This window comes from Neomonachus schauinslandi, chromosome 5, assembly GCF_002201575.2.
Source record: "Neomonachus schauinslandi chromosome 5, ASM220157v2, whole genome shotgun sequence".
NCBI lineage: Eukaryota > Metazoa > Chordata > Mammalia > Carnivora > Phocidae > Neomonachus > Neomonachus schauinslandi.
This window is the reverse complement of record NC_058407.1, coordinates 57979969-57999596: the sequence shown is the minus strand read 5'-3', so window position 1 is coordinate 57999596 and position 19628 is coordinate 57979969. Positions and strand designations below refer to the sequence as shown.

Here is a 19628-nt window from a genome sequence, read left to right as displayed (position 1 = left end):
CTCAGTTGGTTAAGCGGCTGCCTTCGGCTCAGGTCATGATCCTGGAGGCCCAGGATCGAGTCCCGCATCGGGCTCCCTGCTCGGCAGGGAGTCTGCTTCTCTCTCTGACCCTCCCCGCTCTTGTGCTCTCTCTCTTTCATTCTCTCTCTCAAATAAATAAAATCTTTAAAAAAAAAATTTATTTATTTATTGGGGGAGAGAATCTCAAGCAGACTCCCCACTGAGCACGGAATCCCATACAGGGGTCGATCTCATGAGACCCTGAGATCATGACACCTGAGCCAAAATCAAGAGTCGGATGCTTAACCGACTAAGCCACCCAGGTGCCCCCAAAGTCAGATTTTGAAGCCTTTTATGTTTAATCGTGATCTTTCCCAGTACATGACTCAATGAATGTGCTAAGACACTAGGTTTTAACAATTAATTCTATGTTCCATCTTTCAAAGAAAATTCACCATATATGCCAAGGGTCAAACAGTGGCATTCAACTGTTAGACAATAACAAAGGCTTCCATTTTTTAAGCACTTATTATATAACAGGCACTGTGATATGTTATTTGCATTTTTTTTTTTCTTTTCTCACAAGAGTCCTGTAAGGTAATATATCCCTCATTTTATAAATGAAGAAATTGGGGCTTGGCCAGGTCAAGTAACTTTCCCAAAGTTACCCACTCAGCTAATAAGCATCATATAGCTTAAACAATTAACTCATGGACATTCTTGTTTCATCACACCCTTACTTTCTCTTCCCAAATTATTGTGAGTGAATTTCAGACATTTTTTTTCCAATATATAAATATTTAAGCATGTATCTCTAAAAGATAAAGTCTATTGATAAATAAAAATCACAAAACCATTATCCCACAGGAAAAAAATCAAATCTTCAATATCATTAAGTATCTACTCAGTATTCAAATTTCCCTGATTATAAAGCCCTCCACCTCATTTGTTTGATTCAGGACTGAAAACAGCCCACATTGCAATCATCTCATAGTCTCTGAAGTCTCTTTCAATCAGTGTTAAAGTCCCTCTTGTTCTCGCTCTTTTTTTTTTAACTTTGCAATTTATTTGTGGAAAATTGGATCATTCATTCTGGAGAATTTCCCAGTTTAGATTTTGCTGGTTATATACCTGTGATATCATTTAATGCTTTCCTGTCTACTGTATTTTCTACAAACTGAGAGTTAGATCTAAAGGCTTGAGTAGAGGGGCGCCTGGGTGGCTCAGTCGTTAAGCGTCTGCCTTCGGCTCACGTCATGATCCCAGGGTCCTGGGATCAAGCCCTGCATCAGGCTCCCTGCTCGGTGGGAAGCCCGCTTCTCCCTCTCACACTCCCCTTGCTAGTGTTCCCTCTCTTGCTGTCTCTCTCTCTGTCAAATAAATAAATAAAATCTTTAACAAACAAACAAACAAAGGCTTGAGTAGATTCAGGTTCAATTTTTTTTTTTTTTTTTTAAAGAAAGACTATCCAAAAGAGCACCCGGTGATATATAAAGTATTGAACCACTATATTATAACCTGAAACTAATATTACACTGTATGTTAACTAACTGGAATTTAAACTTAAAGCAAAAAAGACTACCTGATAAATAGCACTGTTGTAAGTTAGAGCCCCACATTGGGTGTAGTGATTACTTAAAAATAAAATCTTTTTTAAAAAGAGAGAAACATATAATCTGGTTGCTTGTGATATTAATAGCCTGCTCAACTCTTATATCTCAATTTTATCTTCTCAAAGGGATTTTAAGTTCCTTAGGGACAAGACAGGGTTTTGGTTTTGCTTTCTTTTTTAAAATAACTTTAAAAAGTATCATTTAGTCAGTGAATTTTGTCAATGCTGCTGGATTCAGTAAGAATACTGCCAAAATTAAAAAGCTACTTGAAGCAAGAAACAGCCTAACACCTGTAAGTTCTCAGGAGATTACTTACATGACAATCATACTATTAACTATACCTCCTTTATATCCCCCAAGGAAGTAGGTTACTTCCAGAAGCCTGCGTCAAGTATATGCAGTTCTAAGAGACCTGGGTTGATTAGCATAATGCCAAGAAGGACAGGATCCTGAGCTAGATAAATTGTTATCTATGGAATATATACTAACTTGCAAAACTATTTGGAAAGTATGAATGGCCACATCAAAAAGAAAACACATAAAGGAGATTGTGTCAATTTCCACTACTGAGAATGAAGTTTATAAACCAACATGTATCAGACCAGGTATGACAATGTGGGATCCTTATCCTGCCTTTTGTTGTAGTCAGTGCTGTATAGTCAAGAAGAGAACAAAACGAAACAAAAACTGACAAAGAACTCCTGTTATTTCTTCTTTAATAAGCTAAGACTGAGGTGCTATTAGCTATTTGTACCAACACATTCTTCACTGATAAAGCCTTGGGAATAAAAAGACAATTAAGACATGCCAACATCACAACTATCTGGAATAAAGGTTACAAAGCTGACTATAGTCATTAACGTGAGCCAGCATCTGTATGGCTAATAAAATCCTGGGCCAGGTAGTTAGCTTTCAATCATTATTAAGGAGACACAGAAAAGAAGAAAGCTAGTATTAATTGTAAAGAGCCCCCAGAGTGAAGGAAACTTAAGTTTGAATCTGGTCTCTATCACTTATTAGCTGCATACCTTGGGCAGGCTACTTAACTTCTCTAATCCTCAGTTTTCCCATTTGGTAAAATGAGAATAACAAATAACATCTACCTCATAGGGTTGTTCTGAGGATTAAATCAGATGATTATAAAGCATTTAAGCATAAAATCTGGCATGTTTCCAAGAAATTTCAGGTGTTTGGATGATGATTTTATTATAAAAACTTCAAAATCTATGTATACCATTCATAGGCTTTACAAAAGTGGCATTATCAGCAAAAACTTGATCTGTCAGCTACTTAGCAAATTTTACTGAATTCAACATCTTTTTCTTTTTTTTTAAGATTTATTTTTATTTATTTGACAGAGAGAGACAGCGAGAGAGGGAACACAAGCAGGCAGAGTGGGAGAGGGAGAAGCAGGCTTCCCGCTGAGCAGGGAGCCCGATGTGGGCCTCGATCCCAGGACCCTGGGATATGACCTGAGCCGAAGGCAGACACTTAACGACTAAGCCACCCAGGCGCCCTGAATTCAACATCTTAAGGCTATTTCACAATTAAACAGCTGGTTGCATCACAGCAATCTCATGGTCATGAGTGAGGTCATTCAGCAAGAGCCCTAACTTTTTCAACTCAATAGATTATACTATTAATCTCTGTTATGGAAGAAATGTTGCATGCAGAAGATCATCCTCTTGAGGTATATGTAAAAAAAAACAAAACAGTATGAACTGATGCTCTAGTAAAAACTCAGGTCATACATAAACTCAACATAATTTTTTTTTTTTAAGATTTTATTTATTTATTTGACAAAGAGAGACACAGCGAGAGAGGGAACACAAGCAGGGGGAGTGGGAAAGGGAGAAGCAGGCTCCCCCCTGACCAGGGAGCCCAATGAGGGGCTCGATCCCAGGACCCCGGGATCATGACCTGAGCCGAAAGCAGACTCTTAACGACTAAGCCACCCAGGCACCCCCTCAACATAAATTTTTAAACAGAAATAACCAGCCTAATGATGTTATGCATTCTACTTAAGTAGCCTATGGTTAAATTAACCAAGGCAGAGAACTAATAGAAATAGTGTCTGGGGGCACCTGGGTGGTTCAGTTGGTTGAGTGACTGCCTTCGGCTCAGGTCATGATCCTGGAGTCCCAGGATCGAGTCCCACATCCGGCTCCCTGCTCGGCGGGGAGTCTGCTTCTCCCTCTGACCCTCCTCCCTCTCATGCTCTCTATCATTCTCTCTCTCTCTCAATAAATAAATAAAAATAAAAAAAAAATAGTGTCTGACTTTTGAGAAAGAAACAAGATATAACAGCAAAAGAGCATGAAGCTCTACTAAAGCAGTTACTGGTGCTAATATTTGTGCAGTGTGAACTTAGACACACATCCTAAGGCTGACAAATACATCAGTACTGCTTATAAACACTCTCCAAAAGATCAGCAAAGTCCTGGAATATAACACATTCACCTCAAGACAGCTGCACTCACGTGACATCTCACGAAGAGATAATGGCAGATCAATGACTATACGTTAAAACAAGATTCATTTTAACAATTCAATGAAGGACAGTATGAAGTAACGAAGCATGTTCGGATGCCCGGGAAAATATCTTATAGGCATCTATTGTAAAGCATGAAGAAGCTGTTTTCTCCCCCTCTCCTGACAGTCAAGACAACAGCACTGTAAGCAGTAACAGGCACATCTGAGTGGTCAATATAGAACTGCTGATCTCAATTTAAAATTTTCTGTTATGGTGGCCCATACAAATAACAATTGCTTGAATAGCATTTAAAAAAGAAAATGGAGGGTGCCTGGGTGGCTCAGTTGGTTAAGCGGCTGCCTTCGGCTCAGGTCATGATCCTGGAGTCCCTGGATCGAGTCCTGCATCGGGCTCCCTGCTCGGCAGGGAGTCTGCTTCTCCCTCTGACCCTCCCCCCTCTCATGTGCTCTCTCTCATTCTCTTTCTCTCAAATAAATAAATAAAATCTTTAAAAAAAAAGAAAATGGAAAATATATTCAGATTATACAAACTTCTGAACCTGCTGATGTATGGCTTTATATATGCTTTAAGTGCTTGTGAATGTGTATGTTTTCCATCATTCCTATACCTTCCTTCTCAATGCCAACCAGAATAATTTCAAACTCACTCTCCCTCTTTCCCCCAACAGCAAACACATTTCTTTATACACAGTTGGCAATGAGTAAATATTGACCAACCAAATGAAGCAGGATTTGCCAAAACCCCGAGGATTGCATCAGACCAGTGGGCCATGCATGCTCTTCTGTGCCATGCATCAAGTGAACTCTTTAGAGGCTTTCTCCTGGTCAAATCATCTAGTATACCTGCTTTGCAAAAAGGAACCATTCTGTTCCCATATTATCTGTCTCCAAACAAAAAAAGAAAATGAGACGTCTTGCAGTAAACCCAGCCAGGTAACTTGTCTTCTACCCAGTGTTTGTGAGTCCCATGTGGGGTATTGGAAAGAGGATGGAAGGAATTATGTACTATGCACTGGGACAAGGCACAACAGTCTTCACATACTCCAACCAGTTCAAGGGTCACATTTCATTTTCAGAAAATAAAGCTCAGGGGTGCCTGGGTGGCTCAGTCGTTAAGCGTCTGCCTTTGGCTCAGGTCCTGATCCCAGGGTCCTGGGATCGAGCCTTGCATTGGGCTCCCTGCTCCGCAGGAAGCCTGCTTCTCCCTCTCCCATTCCCCCTGCTTGTGTTCCCTCTCTCGCTGTGTCTCTCTCTGTCAAATAAATAAATAAAATCTTAAAAAAGAAAAGAAAAGAAAAGAAAGCTCACTTGTGTGTGGATCCTACTTCCAGGATACTAACCCCATTTGGCTGATTGGCATTAGTCCTCCTAGGACTCTAGAACTGCCTTAGCTGCCATTCACCTAACATCTCAAGGTTCTCCTTATTTGAAGAACAAGAAGGGACTTTTTGGGGTTAGGGTGAGACTACCCTGCAAAATCTTCCTCAGGGACCCTGCAGTTAAGCCACATAATTTCCAATGTCCCAACAGCTCTGTGTAATACCTCTATTACAGCAAGATACTGAACTGTAATTTTTTACATGTATATCACCCCAACCAAACCAATAACCTTGGTGATAGAAAGCATGTTCCATTTATCTATGTAATCCCAAGGACTGAAAGCAAGCAAGCCTAGGGCGCCTGGTTGGCTCAGTTGGTTAGACGACTGCCTTCGGCTCAGGTTATGATCCTGGAGTCCCTGGATCAAGTCCTGCATCGGGCTCCCTGCTCAGCAGGGAGTCTGCTTCGCCCTCTGACCCTCCCCCATCTCATGTGCTCTCTCTCATTCTCTCTCTCCAAATAAATAAATAAAATCTTTAAAAAAAAAAAAAGCAAGCAAGCCTAAAATAAAGTGTGTTTAATGAGCTTCTGGCATAACTCAGAGAAGTAGTTCTCCTAAAGATTCTACATTCCTTTTTCTTCCTTCACATGCAAGTCCTTTGTATCCTCATCACACATCAATCATTGCCATCAAAATTTCCTACCTCCCAGTACTTGGTTCGGTTGATACCCTCTGCATATGCTCGGGCAAAGTTACTCTCACTGTTGAGGGCTGTAATGGCTGCACTGAGCTGAGACATGGGGTGTAGATTGGTGGGAAAGTTGTCCAGCATGGTGACCACATGGGAAGGTAGAGCTGCTCTCTTTGCCCACTCTTTTGAGAGCCAAGACACCTGTGGAAAGGGAGACATTGCTCAGAACACTAGGCAAGGGAAACGAAGAGAAATAAAGACAGTGACATCTGAGTAAAGAAAATCCAAGAGAATTCAACCCAGGCCACTTATACAGCAGAACTCTGCTCTGATTCCTTCCCCTCACTACACATCCCTATAAACTAGCACCCAGAACCAGATCAGGATTAAGTATCTGAGATTAGAGAAAGGCAAAGAAGGGGAAGAGGGACGCCTGGGTGGCTCAGTCGGTTAAGTGTCTGCCTTCAGCTCAGGTCATGATCCCAGGGTCCTGGGATCGAGTCCCGCATCGGGCTCCTTGTTCCGCGGGGAGCCTGCTTCTCCCTCTGCCTCTGCCTCTCTCTCTCTCTCTCATCAATAAATAAATAAAATCTTAAAAAAAAAAAAAAAGAAGGGGAAGAATGAGAAGGGCTAATAACCTTCTGCTTTACCTGTTCCTCTGTTGGGATTTGTCCAGTTACCAGCAACCAAAATAAGCCCTCCGGCAGGGGTTCTTCGCCCCCTTTAGCCTTGGGCAGCAGTTTCTGGCATTCAGGGATACTGTAGCCTCGGAAACGGATACCCTTGAGGGAGAAGAGTAAGAGGTGCAAATCTTAAATTTATCAGCCTGGATGTCACATAATTGACTAGTCTCATTCTTATCAGACCTTTCAACAAGTTAGAGTTTCTAAAGCTTAAAAAAAAAAAAGTTTTTTTAAAGCTTAAATCTTCACATAACTTAATTCTGTTTGGTACTTTTAGTTTTACTCATTGATATATTGAAAAGGTAGACTTGTTCTTCCAGTTAGTCCATATGTACCTATTTTCCATCTTCCAAAACATGAAGGCAGATGCTTTGTTTTCCTTACCCTCACCAGTCTAATCCATGGTGTACACAACAGTCAGTAAACTCTGTGATTATTAGTGTTGACATGAGGGTCTCTTACCTCATCAGGATCAAGAACTGATGTTTCATATACTAATCCCTTCATGCCTCTCATGCCACCGTACATCTAAAGAAAAAGACAGGATGTAACCAGTAGAATAATTCAGGCTAGAGCTTGTTAGTGTTTCATGGGATCTGAGAGAGGAAATGTATTCTTTGACTTGCAAGACTTCATTTGTAGAAAGATTTCTGAGGAGTTAACTTAAAACTTTGCAAGAAGACTGCTAACATTGGAAATGAAAATTTAAGTTGAGAAATTGCTATCTTTATTTAATGTGTCTGCCTCTGTTTGCTTTTCTTCTTGTATTTTATTTTTTCTTCTACCCACTCTTACCCCCTCATTCCCACCAACCAAAGTCAACAGAATGGGATCTACAGGGGCGCCTGGGTGGCTCAGACGGTTAAGCATTTGCCTTCGGCTCAGGTCATGATCTCAGAGTCCTGGGATCGAGCCCCATTTTGGGCTTTCTGCTCAGCGGGGAGCCTGCTTCTCCCTTTCCCTCTGCCTGCCACTCCTCTGCTTGTGCTCTCTCTCTGTCAAATAAGTAAAAATCTTAAAAAAGAGGAAGAAAAAAAAAAAAAGAATGGGATCTACAACAGGGAAAGGAAATAGAGACCAAAGGCTAAACACTGCTGTGGAATTATCATTAGAGCTGCTCAGACTCTTCGGGCTGGAGAAGAAGCCATCCTAAAACTGTTCTAGTCAGCCTGCTAGAGCTGTGGTGTAAATGGATGATCAGCACAGCATTAATTCTAACAGTCCTGGCCCCAAAAGCTGAGCAGTTGGGAAGAAGAATAGAAACTTCATTCATCCCTCCTATAGGTAAATTAGGTTAGGCTCAACTATTAAATTTACAGAAAAGACCAGTCTAATTTTTAACGAACATCATAAGCGCCAACATTTCCACGTATGGGACAGTATGCTTCTGAATAGTCGGTGAAGAGAATGGTATTTCTGTTGAAGCACATTACAGAGCTACTTTTTCCAGCCAAAACCCCACAATCTTTACCATGTCCACAGTGATCTGGCCCACTACTGTCTTGCCATGTTGCTGCCTGAAGGTCTTTATTCTGGCCTGCTCCTTAGGTATCATGTCGGCCAATATGTCTTTCAAATTCTAAAAAGAGAAGTAGAGAGGTTAAGTGATGGTCAAAATGTCGATTAGATTTTTCCTACAAAGTAGTTATGTTAAGACTGCTTTTTAAAATTTGGCTTTCGGGTGCCTGGGTGGCTCAGTTGGTTAAGCGACTGCCTTCGGCTCAGGTCATGATCCCGGAGTCCCGGGATCGAGTCCCACATCGGGCTCCCTGCTCGGCGGGGAGTCTGCTTCTCCCTCTAACCCTACCCCCTCTTGCGCTCTCTCTCTCAAATAAATAAATTTTAAAAATCTTAAAAAAAAAAAAAAAATTTGGCTTTCTTGGGACGCCTGGGTGGCTCAGTTGGTTAAGCGTCTGCCTTCAGCTCAGGTCATGGTCTCAGGGTCCTGGGATCGAGTCCCGCATCGGACTCCTTGCTCGGCGGGAAGCCTGCTTCTCCCTCTGCCTGCCACTCCCCCTGCTTGTGCTTTCTCTCTCTCTTTCTCTAATAAATAAAATCTTAAAATAAAATAAAATAATAAAATTTGGCTTTCTTGGGGCACCTGGGTGGCTCAGTCGTTAAGCGTCTACCTTCGGCTCACGTCATGATCCCAGGGTCCTGGGATTGAGCCCCTCATCGGGCTCCCTGCTTGGCAGGAAGCCTGCTTCTCGCTCTCCCACTCCCCTGCTTGTGTTCCCTCTCTCTGCCAAATAAATAAATAAAATCTTAAAAAATATTAATAATAAATAAAATTTGGCCTTCTCTATCTGCCAGAGAAATCTGGTCAACTGCACAGATGAGGGTAAAAGAATTAGGCAGAGAGGGAGGGGAATGGATTATTTATTTATTATTTATTATTATTAGGTACAAAATTTCAATTTGGGAAGATGAAAAAGTTCTGGAGATGGATAGTGTGATAGTTGTACAATATTGTGAGTGTACTTACCGTCACTAAACTATACACGTTAAGATGGAAAATTTTATGTTATGCATATTTTACCACAACTTTAAAAATTAGGCAAAAATATTTGATATTCTTGGGGCGCCTGGGTGGCTCAGTCGTTAAGCGTCTGCCTTCAGCTCAGGTCATGATCCCAGGGTCCTGGGATCGAGCCCCACATCGGGCTCTCTGCTTGGCGGGAAGCCTGCTTCTCCCTCTCCCACTCCCCCTGCTTGTGTTCCCTCTCTCGCTGTGTCTCTCTCTGTCAAATAAATAAAATCTTAAAAAAAAAAAATTGATATTCCCATCTCACTACATTATTGGATTATTGTTTTTTTGTGTTTTTTTTAAGATTTTATTTATTTGACAGAGAGAGACACAGGGAGAGAGGGAACACAAGCAGGGGGAGTGGGAGAGGGAGAAGCAGGCTCCCCGCAGAGCAGGGAGCCCGATGCGGGGCCCGATCCCAGGACCCTGGGATCATGGCCTGAGCCGAAGGCAGTCGCTCAACCGACTGAGCCACCCAGGCGCCCTGGATTATTTTTTTAAATAGTAGTAATACTATTTTAATATTGATAACAACAATAACAACGGACACCTCTCGGAGTCAGTTAGGATAATGATGAGAGGCTAGGTGGTAACCAACCGCTGCTCCCCACCCCACAATCCCAGGATCAAACTGCCTCAGTGATTCTCAGCCCTCTTTTCCAAACCTTACCGTAGGGGAAGCACTGGCATGCCGAGCAGCAAGAATAAGACAAGATGCATTCTGCAAAGAAAACACAAAACCTTATGCAACAGATACTCTTCCCTCCTATATATTAACAAAGAGTTATAGTGACTCATCCTCTTTCTCTCCATCTTAGCCTCCAAGGACAGTCTGACATAAAAAAGCTGTCAAAGACCCTGAACAGCTTTGAAGGCATTCCCAGTCTGGAGGCAATAGCAGATTTAACTCTGCATCTTGCATCCAATGGCTTTAATAGCATTCCCTGAGGAGAGGCTCTTTCCCATCATCTGGGTTTCAGGGCTGGGCTTTGTTAGGCACAGAAAAGGTCAGAAAGGCAGTTGTTAGAGTACCCAGGCCATCCCAATCTAGCTGTCAATAGTTCTGAATGGGTCTTGGAAAAGCAAATGAGGAAACTGATCAACTACTTAGCCCTGCTGGTAAGATCTCTCCAGCACCTAGTCTTTTGTCAGCACTTCAACCTCTCCAGTCTAGGAGAGCCCACAGGCAGAGGTAGCCTTTCACCACACTACTTCAAAGGTTCCTGGAAAAAGCAGAGAAGACAGAATACCTACAATGTAACAACTGAGAGACTACTCAGCAACAGCATTGGGAAACTAGAAAACTGGAAAATTACCTTTCAAGTGCTGAGAGAAAATAATTATTATTTTTTTTTAAAGATTTTATTTATTTGAGAGAGAGAGAATGAGAGAGAGAGAACACATGAGAGGGGATAGGGTCAGAGGACGAAGCAGACTCCCTGCCGAGCAGGGAGCCCGATGCAGGACTCGATCCAGGGACTCCAGGATCATGACCCGAGCCGAAGGCAGTCGCTCAACCAACTGAGCCACCCAGGCGCCCGAGAGAAAATAATTATTAAGCTAAAGTTGTATAACCAGGTGAGGAAAAAGTCTTCACAAAAGGGGGGAAATAAAGACATTTCAGATAAACAAAAGCTGAGTTTATCACCGACACAACTGTACTAAAGGAATTTTTAAAAATATACTTCAGAACTATAAAGACAGGTCTGAGATTCAAGCCTATTCTTCACTACAAAGATGAATACTGTAGCTAGCCTATGTTTTCTATGTTTAGAGAGAGGTTTATTCCCCCAAAAGAAAAGCTACTTTCTATGAAAAGACTGCTGAGTTGCAACAGAAAGTTCAACACTTCCTTTGAATAAGACAACCAACTATACTACTAACCAGCTATAAAGTTTGACAAGCTTAACTTTTCTGCACAAGATTATTTTGAAGATAAAATGAGACAGTCAAAGCCAGCCTCATTTTTCTCATCTATAAAACTGGTGTTAAATACCCACCACATATCTCACAGGTTGTCTTGTGATAAATTACAATGATGTGAAAGCACTTTGCAAACTAAAAAGATTACATATACACACAATCTAATCCAGGAGCAACACCAAACCTTCCCTCTTTTTGCCAAAAGGCCAGATACACCTTTTCTTGTAACTACTACATTGCTGTCTGATTGCACTGAAAATCATTTGAAGCAATAGTACTGTATAAATTCCAAAACACTACATGCCTAAGGTGAGAGTTCAGTAAGGCTGGAGATGTTTTAGAATTTAGTACTCCTTCTCTTGGGGCATCAGGGAGAACTGAAAAGGGAAGAGAGCCTTCAGAAAAGGTTTTTTTGTTGTTGTTTTTTAGAGAAGGGGGGGAGGGGCAATGGGAGAGGGAGAGAGAATCTTAAGGAGGTTCTGCGCCAAGCACAGAGCCAACTGGGGCTTGATCCCATGACCCTGAGATCATGACCTGATCCAAAATTAAGAGTGTGGAGACTGCTTGAGATTCTGTCTCTCCCTCTGCCCCCTCCCATCTCCCATGTGCATGCACACACACTCTCTCTAAAATAAATAAAATCTTGTGGCGCCTGGGTGGCTCAGTTGTTAAGCATCTGCCTTCAGCTCAGGTCATGATCCCGGGGTCCTGGGATCGAGCCCCACACAGGGAGCCTGCTTCTCCCTCTCCCACTCTCCCTGCTTGTGTTCACTCTCTTGCTGTGTCTCTCTGTGTCAAATAAATAAATAAAATCTTAAAAGTAAAATAAAATCTTTAAAAACTAAAAAGATTTTAAAAATTAAAAAAAAAAAATCAATTCAAAGCTAAATTCAGAGAGTACAAGGTAAGCTACTATGTCCCTAAAACAAAGGGGTACTGCCTCAGCTTGTTAACCAGGACTGTCTTTAACTCCTTTCACTAACTTTCTAAAGAGTCTCTTCTGGCTCACTGAGGAACAAAAGTAGGTAGCACAAACAGGCCTTTAGTCTCTTCACCCTACATGAGGTAAATGGGAACTTGACCTAGCACCTAAGAAATAATTTTACCTTTTCTTACTAGTCACCAAAAAGTAAACAAGAGAAAACAAGAGAATAAGCTCTGTTCCATGCTCCATGGTCCCACCGATCCCCTGTTATAGAAGGGCCACCTCCCGGAGACTACATCAGCCCTGCAGCAGACCTTTTAATTGTGGGTGGTTGGTTGTTGCGGCAGTTTGGTTTCTAAAAAGGCTACAGGGGAACATATCATCTGAGAGAAGAAAGATGTTAAAAAGATGTTAAAATCTCTCCATAATGATCATTTTTCCACTTTTAAATCATCTTTTAAGATTCTATAATGGCAGGGGCACCCTGCTGGCTTAGTCAGAAGAGCATGTGACTCTTGATCTTGGGGTTGTGAGTTCAAGCCCCACGTTGGGTGTAGAGATTACTTAAATAAAATCTTTTTTTTTTTAAGATTTTATTTATTTATTTGACACAGAGAGACACGGGGAGAGAGGGAACACAAGCAAGGGGAGTGGGGGAGGGACAAGCAGACTCCCCGCTGAGCGCAGAGCCCGATGCAGGGCTCAATCCCAGGACCCTGGGATCATGACCTGAGCCAAAGGCAGACGCTTAACCACTGAGCCACCCAGGTGCCCCCAAAATAAAATCTTTTAAAAAAAAAGTTTCTACAATGGCTGGCTGTAGTTTAAGGTTAAATCTTACGGGAAAAAATAAATCTATCCAAGCTCAACAAAGAGTGAGTGTCCAGATCTTAATTAAGATGAAAATGGAGGGGTGCCTGAGTGGCTCAGTCGTTAAGTGTCTGACTTCAGCTCAGTCATGATCTCAGGGTCCTGACATTGAGCCCCACATTGGGCTCTGCGCTCAGCGGGGAGTCTGCTTGTTCCTCTCCCTCTGCCCCTCCCCCCGCTCATGGTCTCTCTCTCAAATAAAATCTTAAAAAAAATTTTTAAAAAAGATGAAAATGGAATTCCCTCAGGTTGGAGGTCTTTCTTCCACAAATATGAACACAACACAAACAAAAAAATAGCTTCTTTCCTTGTTGTGAGAGGGAACTGCTAGAATTAATGAGCTGCCCTCTTCTTTTACTTCAAGATAAAACAAAAAACAGCAAAAAAGAGGAAATCAGAAAGAAAAGGATGGCAGAACAGCTAACAGGGATGTGAGAATGAGACATCACTTAGAGGAATCAGATGGGTCATAACTGCTGCTTTGTTATAGTCATTTCTCAGATCTATTTATATGACTACTACTTGAAGAGCACGCATAGGAAGAGAAACTTAGAACTAAACTATCACCCCACTTCCGACATCAGCGAAGTCTTCATTACCTTTGTACTGAGCGTCTTTGCCATTTCATGTGAGGAGCCTCAGGAGTAACTCAGAGGGCTGATCTCAACTGTCCCTGATCTCCATCAGCAACACTTCTTAGCCAGATCTCCAATCTGCAAAGCAACACTAGTCTGTGGATAGCGTGGCTAAGGAGCTATATGATAAAGATAGTATATTCTGTTTCTACTGCCCTTGTTGGCCACTTATCACCTGTGTGATTCCAGCCAAGTCATTTAATGTTTCTATGCCTCGAAAATGGGAGCAATAGTACCTATTTCAAAGGATTGCTGTAAGGATTAATTAAGTCAACACTTTCAAAGCACTTAAAATGACATCTGGCCTAAAGCAAATACTTTGCATTTGTTATATAATAAATATATAAAATTAAACAGTATAGCCATTTTCTCGTACCCTTCAGCATCAGGATTAGTCATATTTTTGGCTAACTGAAGCTTAAAAGATGACTGAAGAAATCAGAAGGATTTTATTTATTTATTTTTTAAAGATTTTTTTTCTTTTTATTTGACAGAGACAGACACAGAGAGAGAGGGAACACAAGCGGGGGGAGTAGGAGAGGGAGAAGCAGTCTTCCCCGCGGAGACAGGAGCCCGATGAGGGGCTCGATCCCAGGACCCTGGGATCATGACCTGAGCCGAAGGCAGACACTTAACCACTGAGCCACCCAGGCGCCCCATCAGGATTTTAAAGGCAGCAATTCATTGATATAACCATTCGAAAGAGTAGAATAGGAAAAATTCAAGTTAGAACAATTTTACCTAATGATGTAGAAGACAGAGCACATAACTTGGAATTTGGAAAGGAAATCTGGGTTCTAGCCCCAGCTCCATTACTTAATAACAGACATCCAAAGCAAAACAACTAACTACAGCTGAACTCTTGAACAATACAGGAATTAGGGATGCAGGAACCCCCCCCCCCATGCAGTCAAAAATCTGGATATAACTCTTGACTCTCCCAACTACTAATAGCCTATTGTTGACCAGAAGCTTTACTGCTAACATTAAGTCTATTCATTCCTATCTTCTATGTCATATATATTACATACTGTATTCTTACAAAAAAGCTAGAGAGAATGTTACTAAGAAAATCCTAAGGAAAAGAAAATATATTTGCAGTACTGTACCATAAAAAACTCACATATAAGTGGACCAGCACAGTTCAAACTATGTTGCTCAAGGGTCAACTGTATTGTTTCCCTTTCCTTCTCCATGTTTAGGATAACACTCAAGCTACTTAGCTCAAAGTCTGATAACTCTAATAAGGACATATGTAAAGGTATTCAAAAGCCTTGCTATTTAAAATATAACTGCCTAGCCAGCAGCATTTGCATTACTTGGAGCTTGTCAGAAATGCAGAATCCTGGGCCTCACTTCAGACTTACTGCATTCAAATCTGCAGTTTAACAAGCTCACTCGGTGATCCATATGAACAATAAAGTTTGAGACACATACATGGTCTAAAGTGTTAAGGGAACAGAAGGATAGAATGTAGACCCTCGGGATCGAGTCCCACATCGGGCTCCCTGCTCAGCGGGGGGTCTGCTTCTCCCTCTAACCCTCTTCCCTCTCGTGCTCTCTGTCTCTCATTCTCTCTCTCTCAAATAAATAAATAAAATCTTTAAAAAAAAAAAAAAAAAAGAATGTAGACCCTGGGATGTACAATTATTAAGGATCAAGTCTTAAGTCCAGGTTCTGCCACTATCTTGCTATGTTACCTTGGCTATATGACCTAACTTCTAAGTCTCAGGTTTCATCTCTCTCAGTTGATAATAATAAAGCCAACTTTGGGGTAGACAAATAGACTGTACAAAATATCTGCATGAAAGCATCTAGAACAGTGCCTTCTACATAAGCGAGTTCAATAAATACGTGTTTCTTAGAAAGTGTTGGCCTATTACCTACCATGTCAAGTGTCACTGCTCTCTCCTAGAGTTGGATTCCAGGAAAGAGGCAGTCAAGCCTGAGGAAGGGGTGAACGGATAATTCCCTCTACTGGTAGAACAGGAAATAAAGCCCTGATTTCCTTTTTTAGGGCCTTAAGGGCCTCCCGATCAAGAGGGAAGGAGTCTCAAGCAGAGGAAACAAATTTGACTACCCAGCAGAACATATGACTAGAAGGAGATACTGGAGGACTATCATGCCCAAGGCTATACACCTCAGTTCACCTACCTCCTAGCTGCCAAAGAAACCTGCTGAAGAGCTTTGTATAGTATGTTCAGACTATACTCACTGATGGGACAGGCAGATTACAAACCTCTGAGTCATCCCTGAACTTTCACCCACCAGCTCCTCCCCCTAACTCCCGAGGTGTGGCAAGTAAGCTTTTGCCTTCTGGTAGCATGCCACGTGTAGAGTCACCCTACTGGAACAGTAGCTGTCAGGCGAATCAGGGAGTTACCTCATTCAATAGGTCAGCTCCTTCCAGGGGAGAGATGGAGAGAGCTGCTTCCAAAGACAAGGGCCTGGCTCACCTGTCTGACAGCCCGGGATTCTCTGCAGGGTGGGGGTGGGGGTATTACAATCACTAAGAGGCCTTTTCAAACCTCAAATGCTGCCATCCCTTGCAAGAACTCTCCTAGTGAGTTTGCTATTATTGATGGAAGTGCACTGTAGTTCTCAAATGTGCTAGAATAGAAAAATATAATTAAAAGAACCACTATCTTAAAGGGCCAAGAGAGGAAAAGGACTAATAGTACATGCAGGAAATTCTGCCAAGCCAAAGACTTGCCTTGCCTATAATACTTAGGGTATTTTTGGAATAGGGTATTGGCCGAATCACCAAAAATCATCTGAAACTACTCCCTCGTCCCTAAAATTCTACGAACAAAAGAATCCTATGTGAATAAGCACTTAAAAAAGTGGTTCTTTCCCTCTTACTTCTCTTAGCCTATTATCATCATTGATCCACACCTAGGATCTCTACTCCAAAGGGGAAAAGCCAAATTTTCTTTGATCCTCCATCCCAGGCACATTTAGAACATGTCCTACAACATACCCAAGAGCTCCAACATTAAAAGCCTGAGAGAGATGCTCCTGATTTTAAGAGCCCTCGTCCCTTGTCCTTCATCAAAAAAAGATCAGAGCTTGCCAAGCCAGCAGAACTGGCTTAGTTGATGAAGCAAACATAATACACTAATAACTGGTAGGAAAAAGCTTGTGTTGTTGCAAAGGCTTCCAATGCAGAAGGAACAACTTGCATTAAGGGAAAAAAGAACACGCATAGGACAAAGGCTTCTCTCTCCCCAAAACCAGGTCAGAGAACTAAAGCCTTTTAACATCTGTGTTTCACAATGGTGATATTGGAAGCCGGCCTGCACCACTTGGTTAGGCCACTTAATAGCCTAAGCACAGTAATCTTCAGATTTCCTAGTTTGACCCCCTCCATACTCATAGGAGTTTCCTTAATAATTCTACCTAATTGTCATTTTCTAACAGACTCTTCTTCCCTAAAGATTCACTCCAAGGAAGACCACCAAAGACCTCAGAAAAGAATCAAGAGTCCTAATTTTCCTTTCAATAGAAATCCTTACAGTTCTTTAACAAGTATTTTCTGAACACCTACTTACTCTATGCACACTACGTGTACACACACTAGTGAATAAAGTATATAGGATCTGCTGTCCTACTAGTTTTTGGGGAACTAGAAACTGCTCTCACTTCCACTAGGAGTACTTACAAGTTTTAGTGCCTAACACTTTGGTCCAGAAATTTACAAGAAACTTTTCCTTTTTTTTTTTTAAAGATTTTATTTATGAGAAAGAGAGAGAGCGCACAAGCAGGGGGAGTGGCAGGCAGAGAGAGAAGCAGGCTCTTCAATGAGCAAGGAGCCCGACGCGGGACTTGATCCCAGGACTCTGGGATCATGACCTGAGTCTGACACGAACCAACTGAGCCATCTAGGCGTCCCAAGAAACTTTTTTTTTTTTTAAAGATTTTATTTATTTATTTGACAGAGAGAGGGGGAACACAAGCAGGGGGAGTGGAAGAGGGAGAAGCAGGCTTCCTGAGGAGCAGGGAGCCCGATGCAGGGCTCGATCCCAGGACCCTGGGATCATGACCTGAGCCAAAGGCAGATGCTTAATGACTGAGCCACCCAGGTGCCCCCCAAGAAACTTTTCTAAAGGCATTTGAAAAAAAGTCCTAGGAAGACAAACCTAGAGAAAATAGCCTAAATGAACTATTGCTTAGAACAGTCACTTGAAGTCCATTTTTAAAATAATCACTAAAAAAAAACCCCAAATACTCAAAAATTTCATATACACATTCAATAAAGTTGCAAATAAGAAGACCTACATTTGGCTTTACTGGCCCAACAGAAAGGGACCACCAGGCATCATCAGTCAACAAAAGTACTTGGGAAAAAAAAAAGAAAAACAAGTTTCCTGGGACGCCTGGGTGGCTCAGTTGGTTAAGTGTCTGCCTTCGACTCAGGTCATGGTCCCGGGGTCCTGGGATGGTGTCCCATGTTGGACTCCTTGCTCAGAGGGGAGCTTGCTTCTCTCCTGCCTGCCATTCCCCCTGCTTGTGCTTGCTTTCTCCATCTTTCTGTTTCAAATAAATAAATAAAATCTTAAAAAAACAAAACAAGTTTCCAGATCCCATCCCACCTTTGCTGAATCAGAATCTGAAGATAGGATTCATGAATGTGCAATGTGAACAAGCAACCCACATGATGATGCCCACTGTGAACTTACATTTTTTTATTATTTTTCATTTTTAATATATATTTTTTAGATTTTTCAATTTATTTATTTGAGAGAGGGACAGAGAGAGAGAGAGAGCACGAGCAGGATGAAGGGCAGAGGGAGAAGCAGACTCCCCGCTGAGCAGGGAGCCCAACGCAGGGCTCGATTCCGGGATCCCAGGATCATGACCGGAGCTGAAGGCAGGCGCCCAACCAACTGAGCCACCCAGGTGCCCCTATGTCCCTGTATTTCTTTTTTTTTTTTTTTAAGATTTTATTTATTTGCGAGAGAGAGAGCACATGAGAGGGGGGAGGGTCAGAGGGAGAAGCCGACTCCCTGCTGAGCAGGGAGCCCGATGTGGGACTCAATCCTGGGACTCCAGGATCATGACCTGAGCCGAAGGCAGTAGCTTAACCAACTGAGCCACCCAGGCACCCTGTATTTCTTTTAACACGTTATTTTAAAAGTTCTTGAGGTGCGTGGGTGGCTCAGTTGTTTAAGCATCTGATTCTTGATTTTGGCTCAGGTCATGCTCTCTCTCTCAAATTAATAAACAAAATCTTAAAAAGAAAGAAAGAAAGACAGACAGGGACCTAAAGAATCTGGGCAGTTCAGGAGCACTGGCTCAATCGAGGGCGTGTGACTCTTGATCTTGGGGTCATGATTTCGAGCCCCACGTTGAGTGCAGAGATAGCTTAAAAACAAAATCTTAAAAAAAAAAAAAAAAAAAAGTGGGACACCTGGGTGGCTCAGTCGGTTAAGCGTCTGCCTTCGGCTCGGGTCATGATCCCAGAGTCCTGGGATCAAGTCCCACTTCGGGCTCCCTGCTCAGCGGGGACTCTGCTTCCCCTTCTCCCTCTGCCTGCCGCTACCCCCTGCTTGTGCTCTGTGACAAATAAATAAAGTCTTAAAAAAAAAAAAAAAGGAATTTGGGCAGTTGAGGGAAAAGCTGAAAGTCAAATACTCAGAAAGACCTATTGCTAGCTTTGCTACACTACTGTTTTAAATTTCATACCCTACTCAACTCTATCACCTAAAGCACTGAAACAGGGCAAAAAGTATTACCGTGTAGCTTTAGAGAGATCCACCACATCTGTCTTCCTGCCTTCTGCCCACCTGGATTCTAAGAAACAGGAATACCAGCCTTCCCTTCTAATGATCCGCTTTAGCACTGCTCACCTCACTGCTTCCTCACACCCATGCATTCATCTGTTACCAATTTAAAGGCCACTAGGAAGGACAAATGCAGTCATCCCACTATTAGCACATGAGGAGGC

The 19628-nt window shown here is 42.1% G+C and overlaps 1 protein-coding gene across 5 annotated transcripts in view; it reads right to left on the bottom strand.

The window, feature by feature from the left end:
- Nucleotides 1–19628, bottom strand: part of CS (citrate synthase) — a 32982-nt gene that overhangs the window by 4240 nt on the left and 9114 nt on the right. For 3 of the 5 annotated variants that reach the window (XM_021687184.1, XM_021687186.1, XM_021687181.1), the window contains 5 exons: nt 9999–10049; nt 8273–8380; nt 7264–7329; nt 6769–6900; nt 6131–6319 (listed from right to left, as the gene is read on the bottom strand). In XM_021687184.1, coding sequence (XP_021542859.1) covers nt 6131–6319; nt 6769–6900; nt 7264–7329; nt 8273–8356 — 471 coding nt within the window. In that variant the 5' untranslated portion in view covers nt 8357–8380; nt 9999–10049. Of the gene's footprint in view, nt 1–6130; nt 6320–6768; nt 6901–7263; nt 7330–8272; nt 8381–9998; nt 10050–10465; nt 10534–13645; nt 13737–19628 lie in introns of those variants that run through there. The other 2 variants (XM_021687182.1, XM_021687185.2) reach the window with 2 other exon arrangements.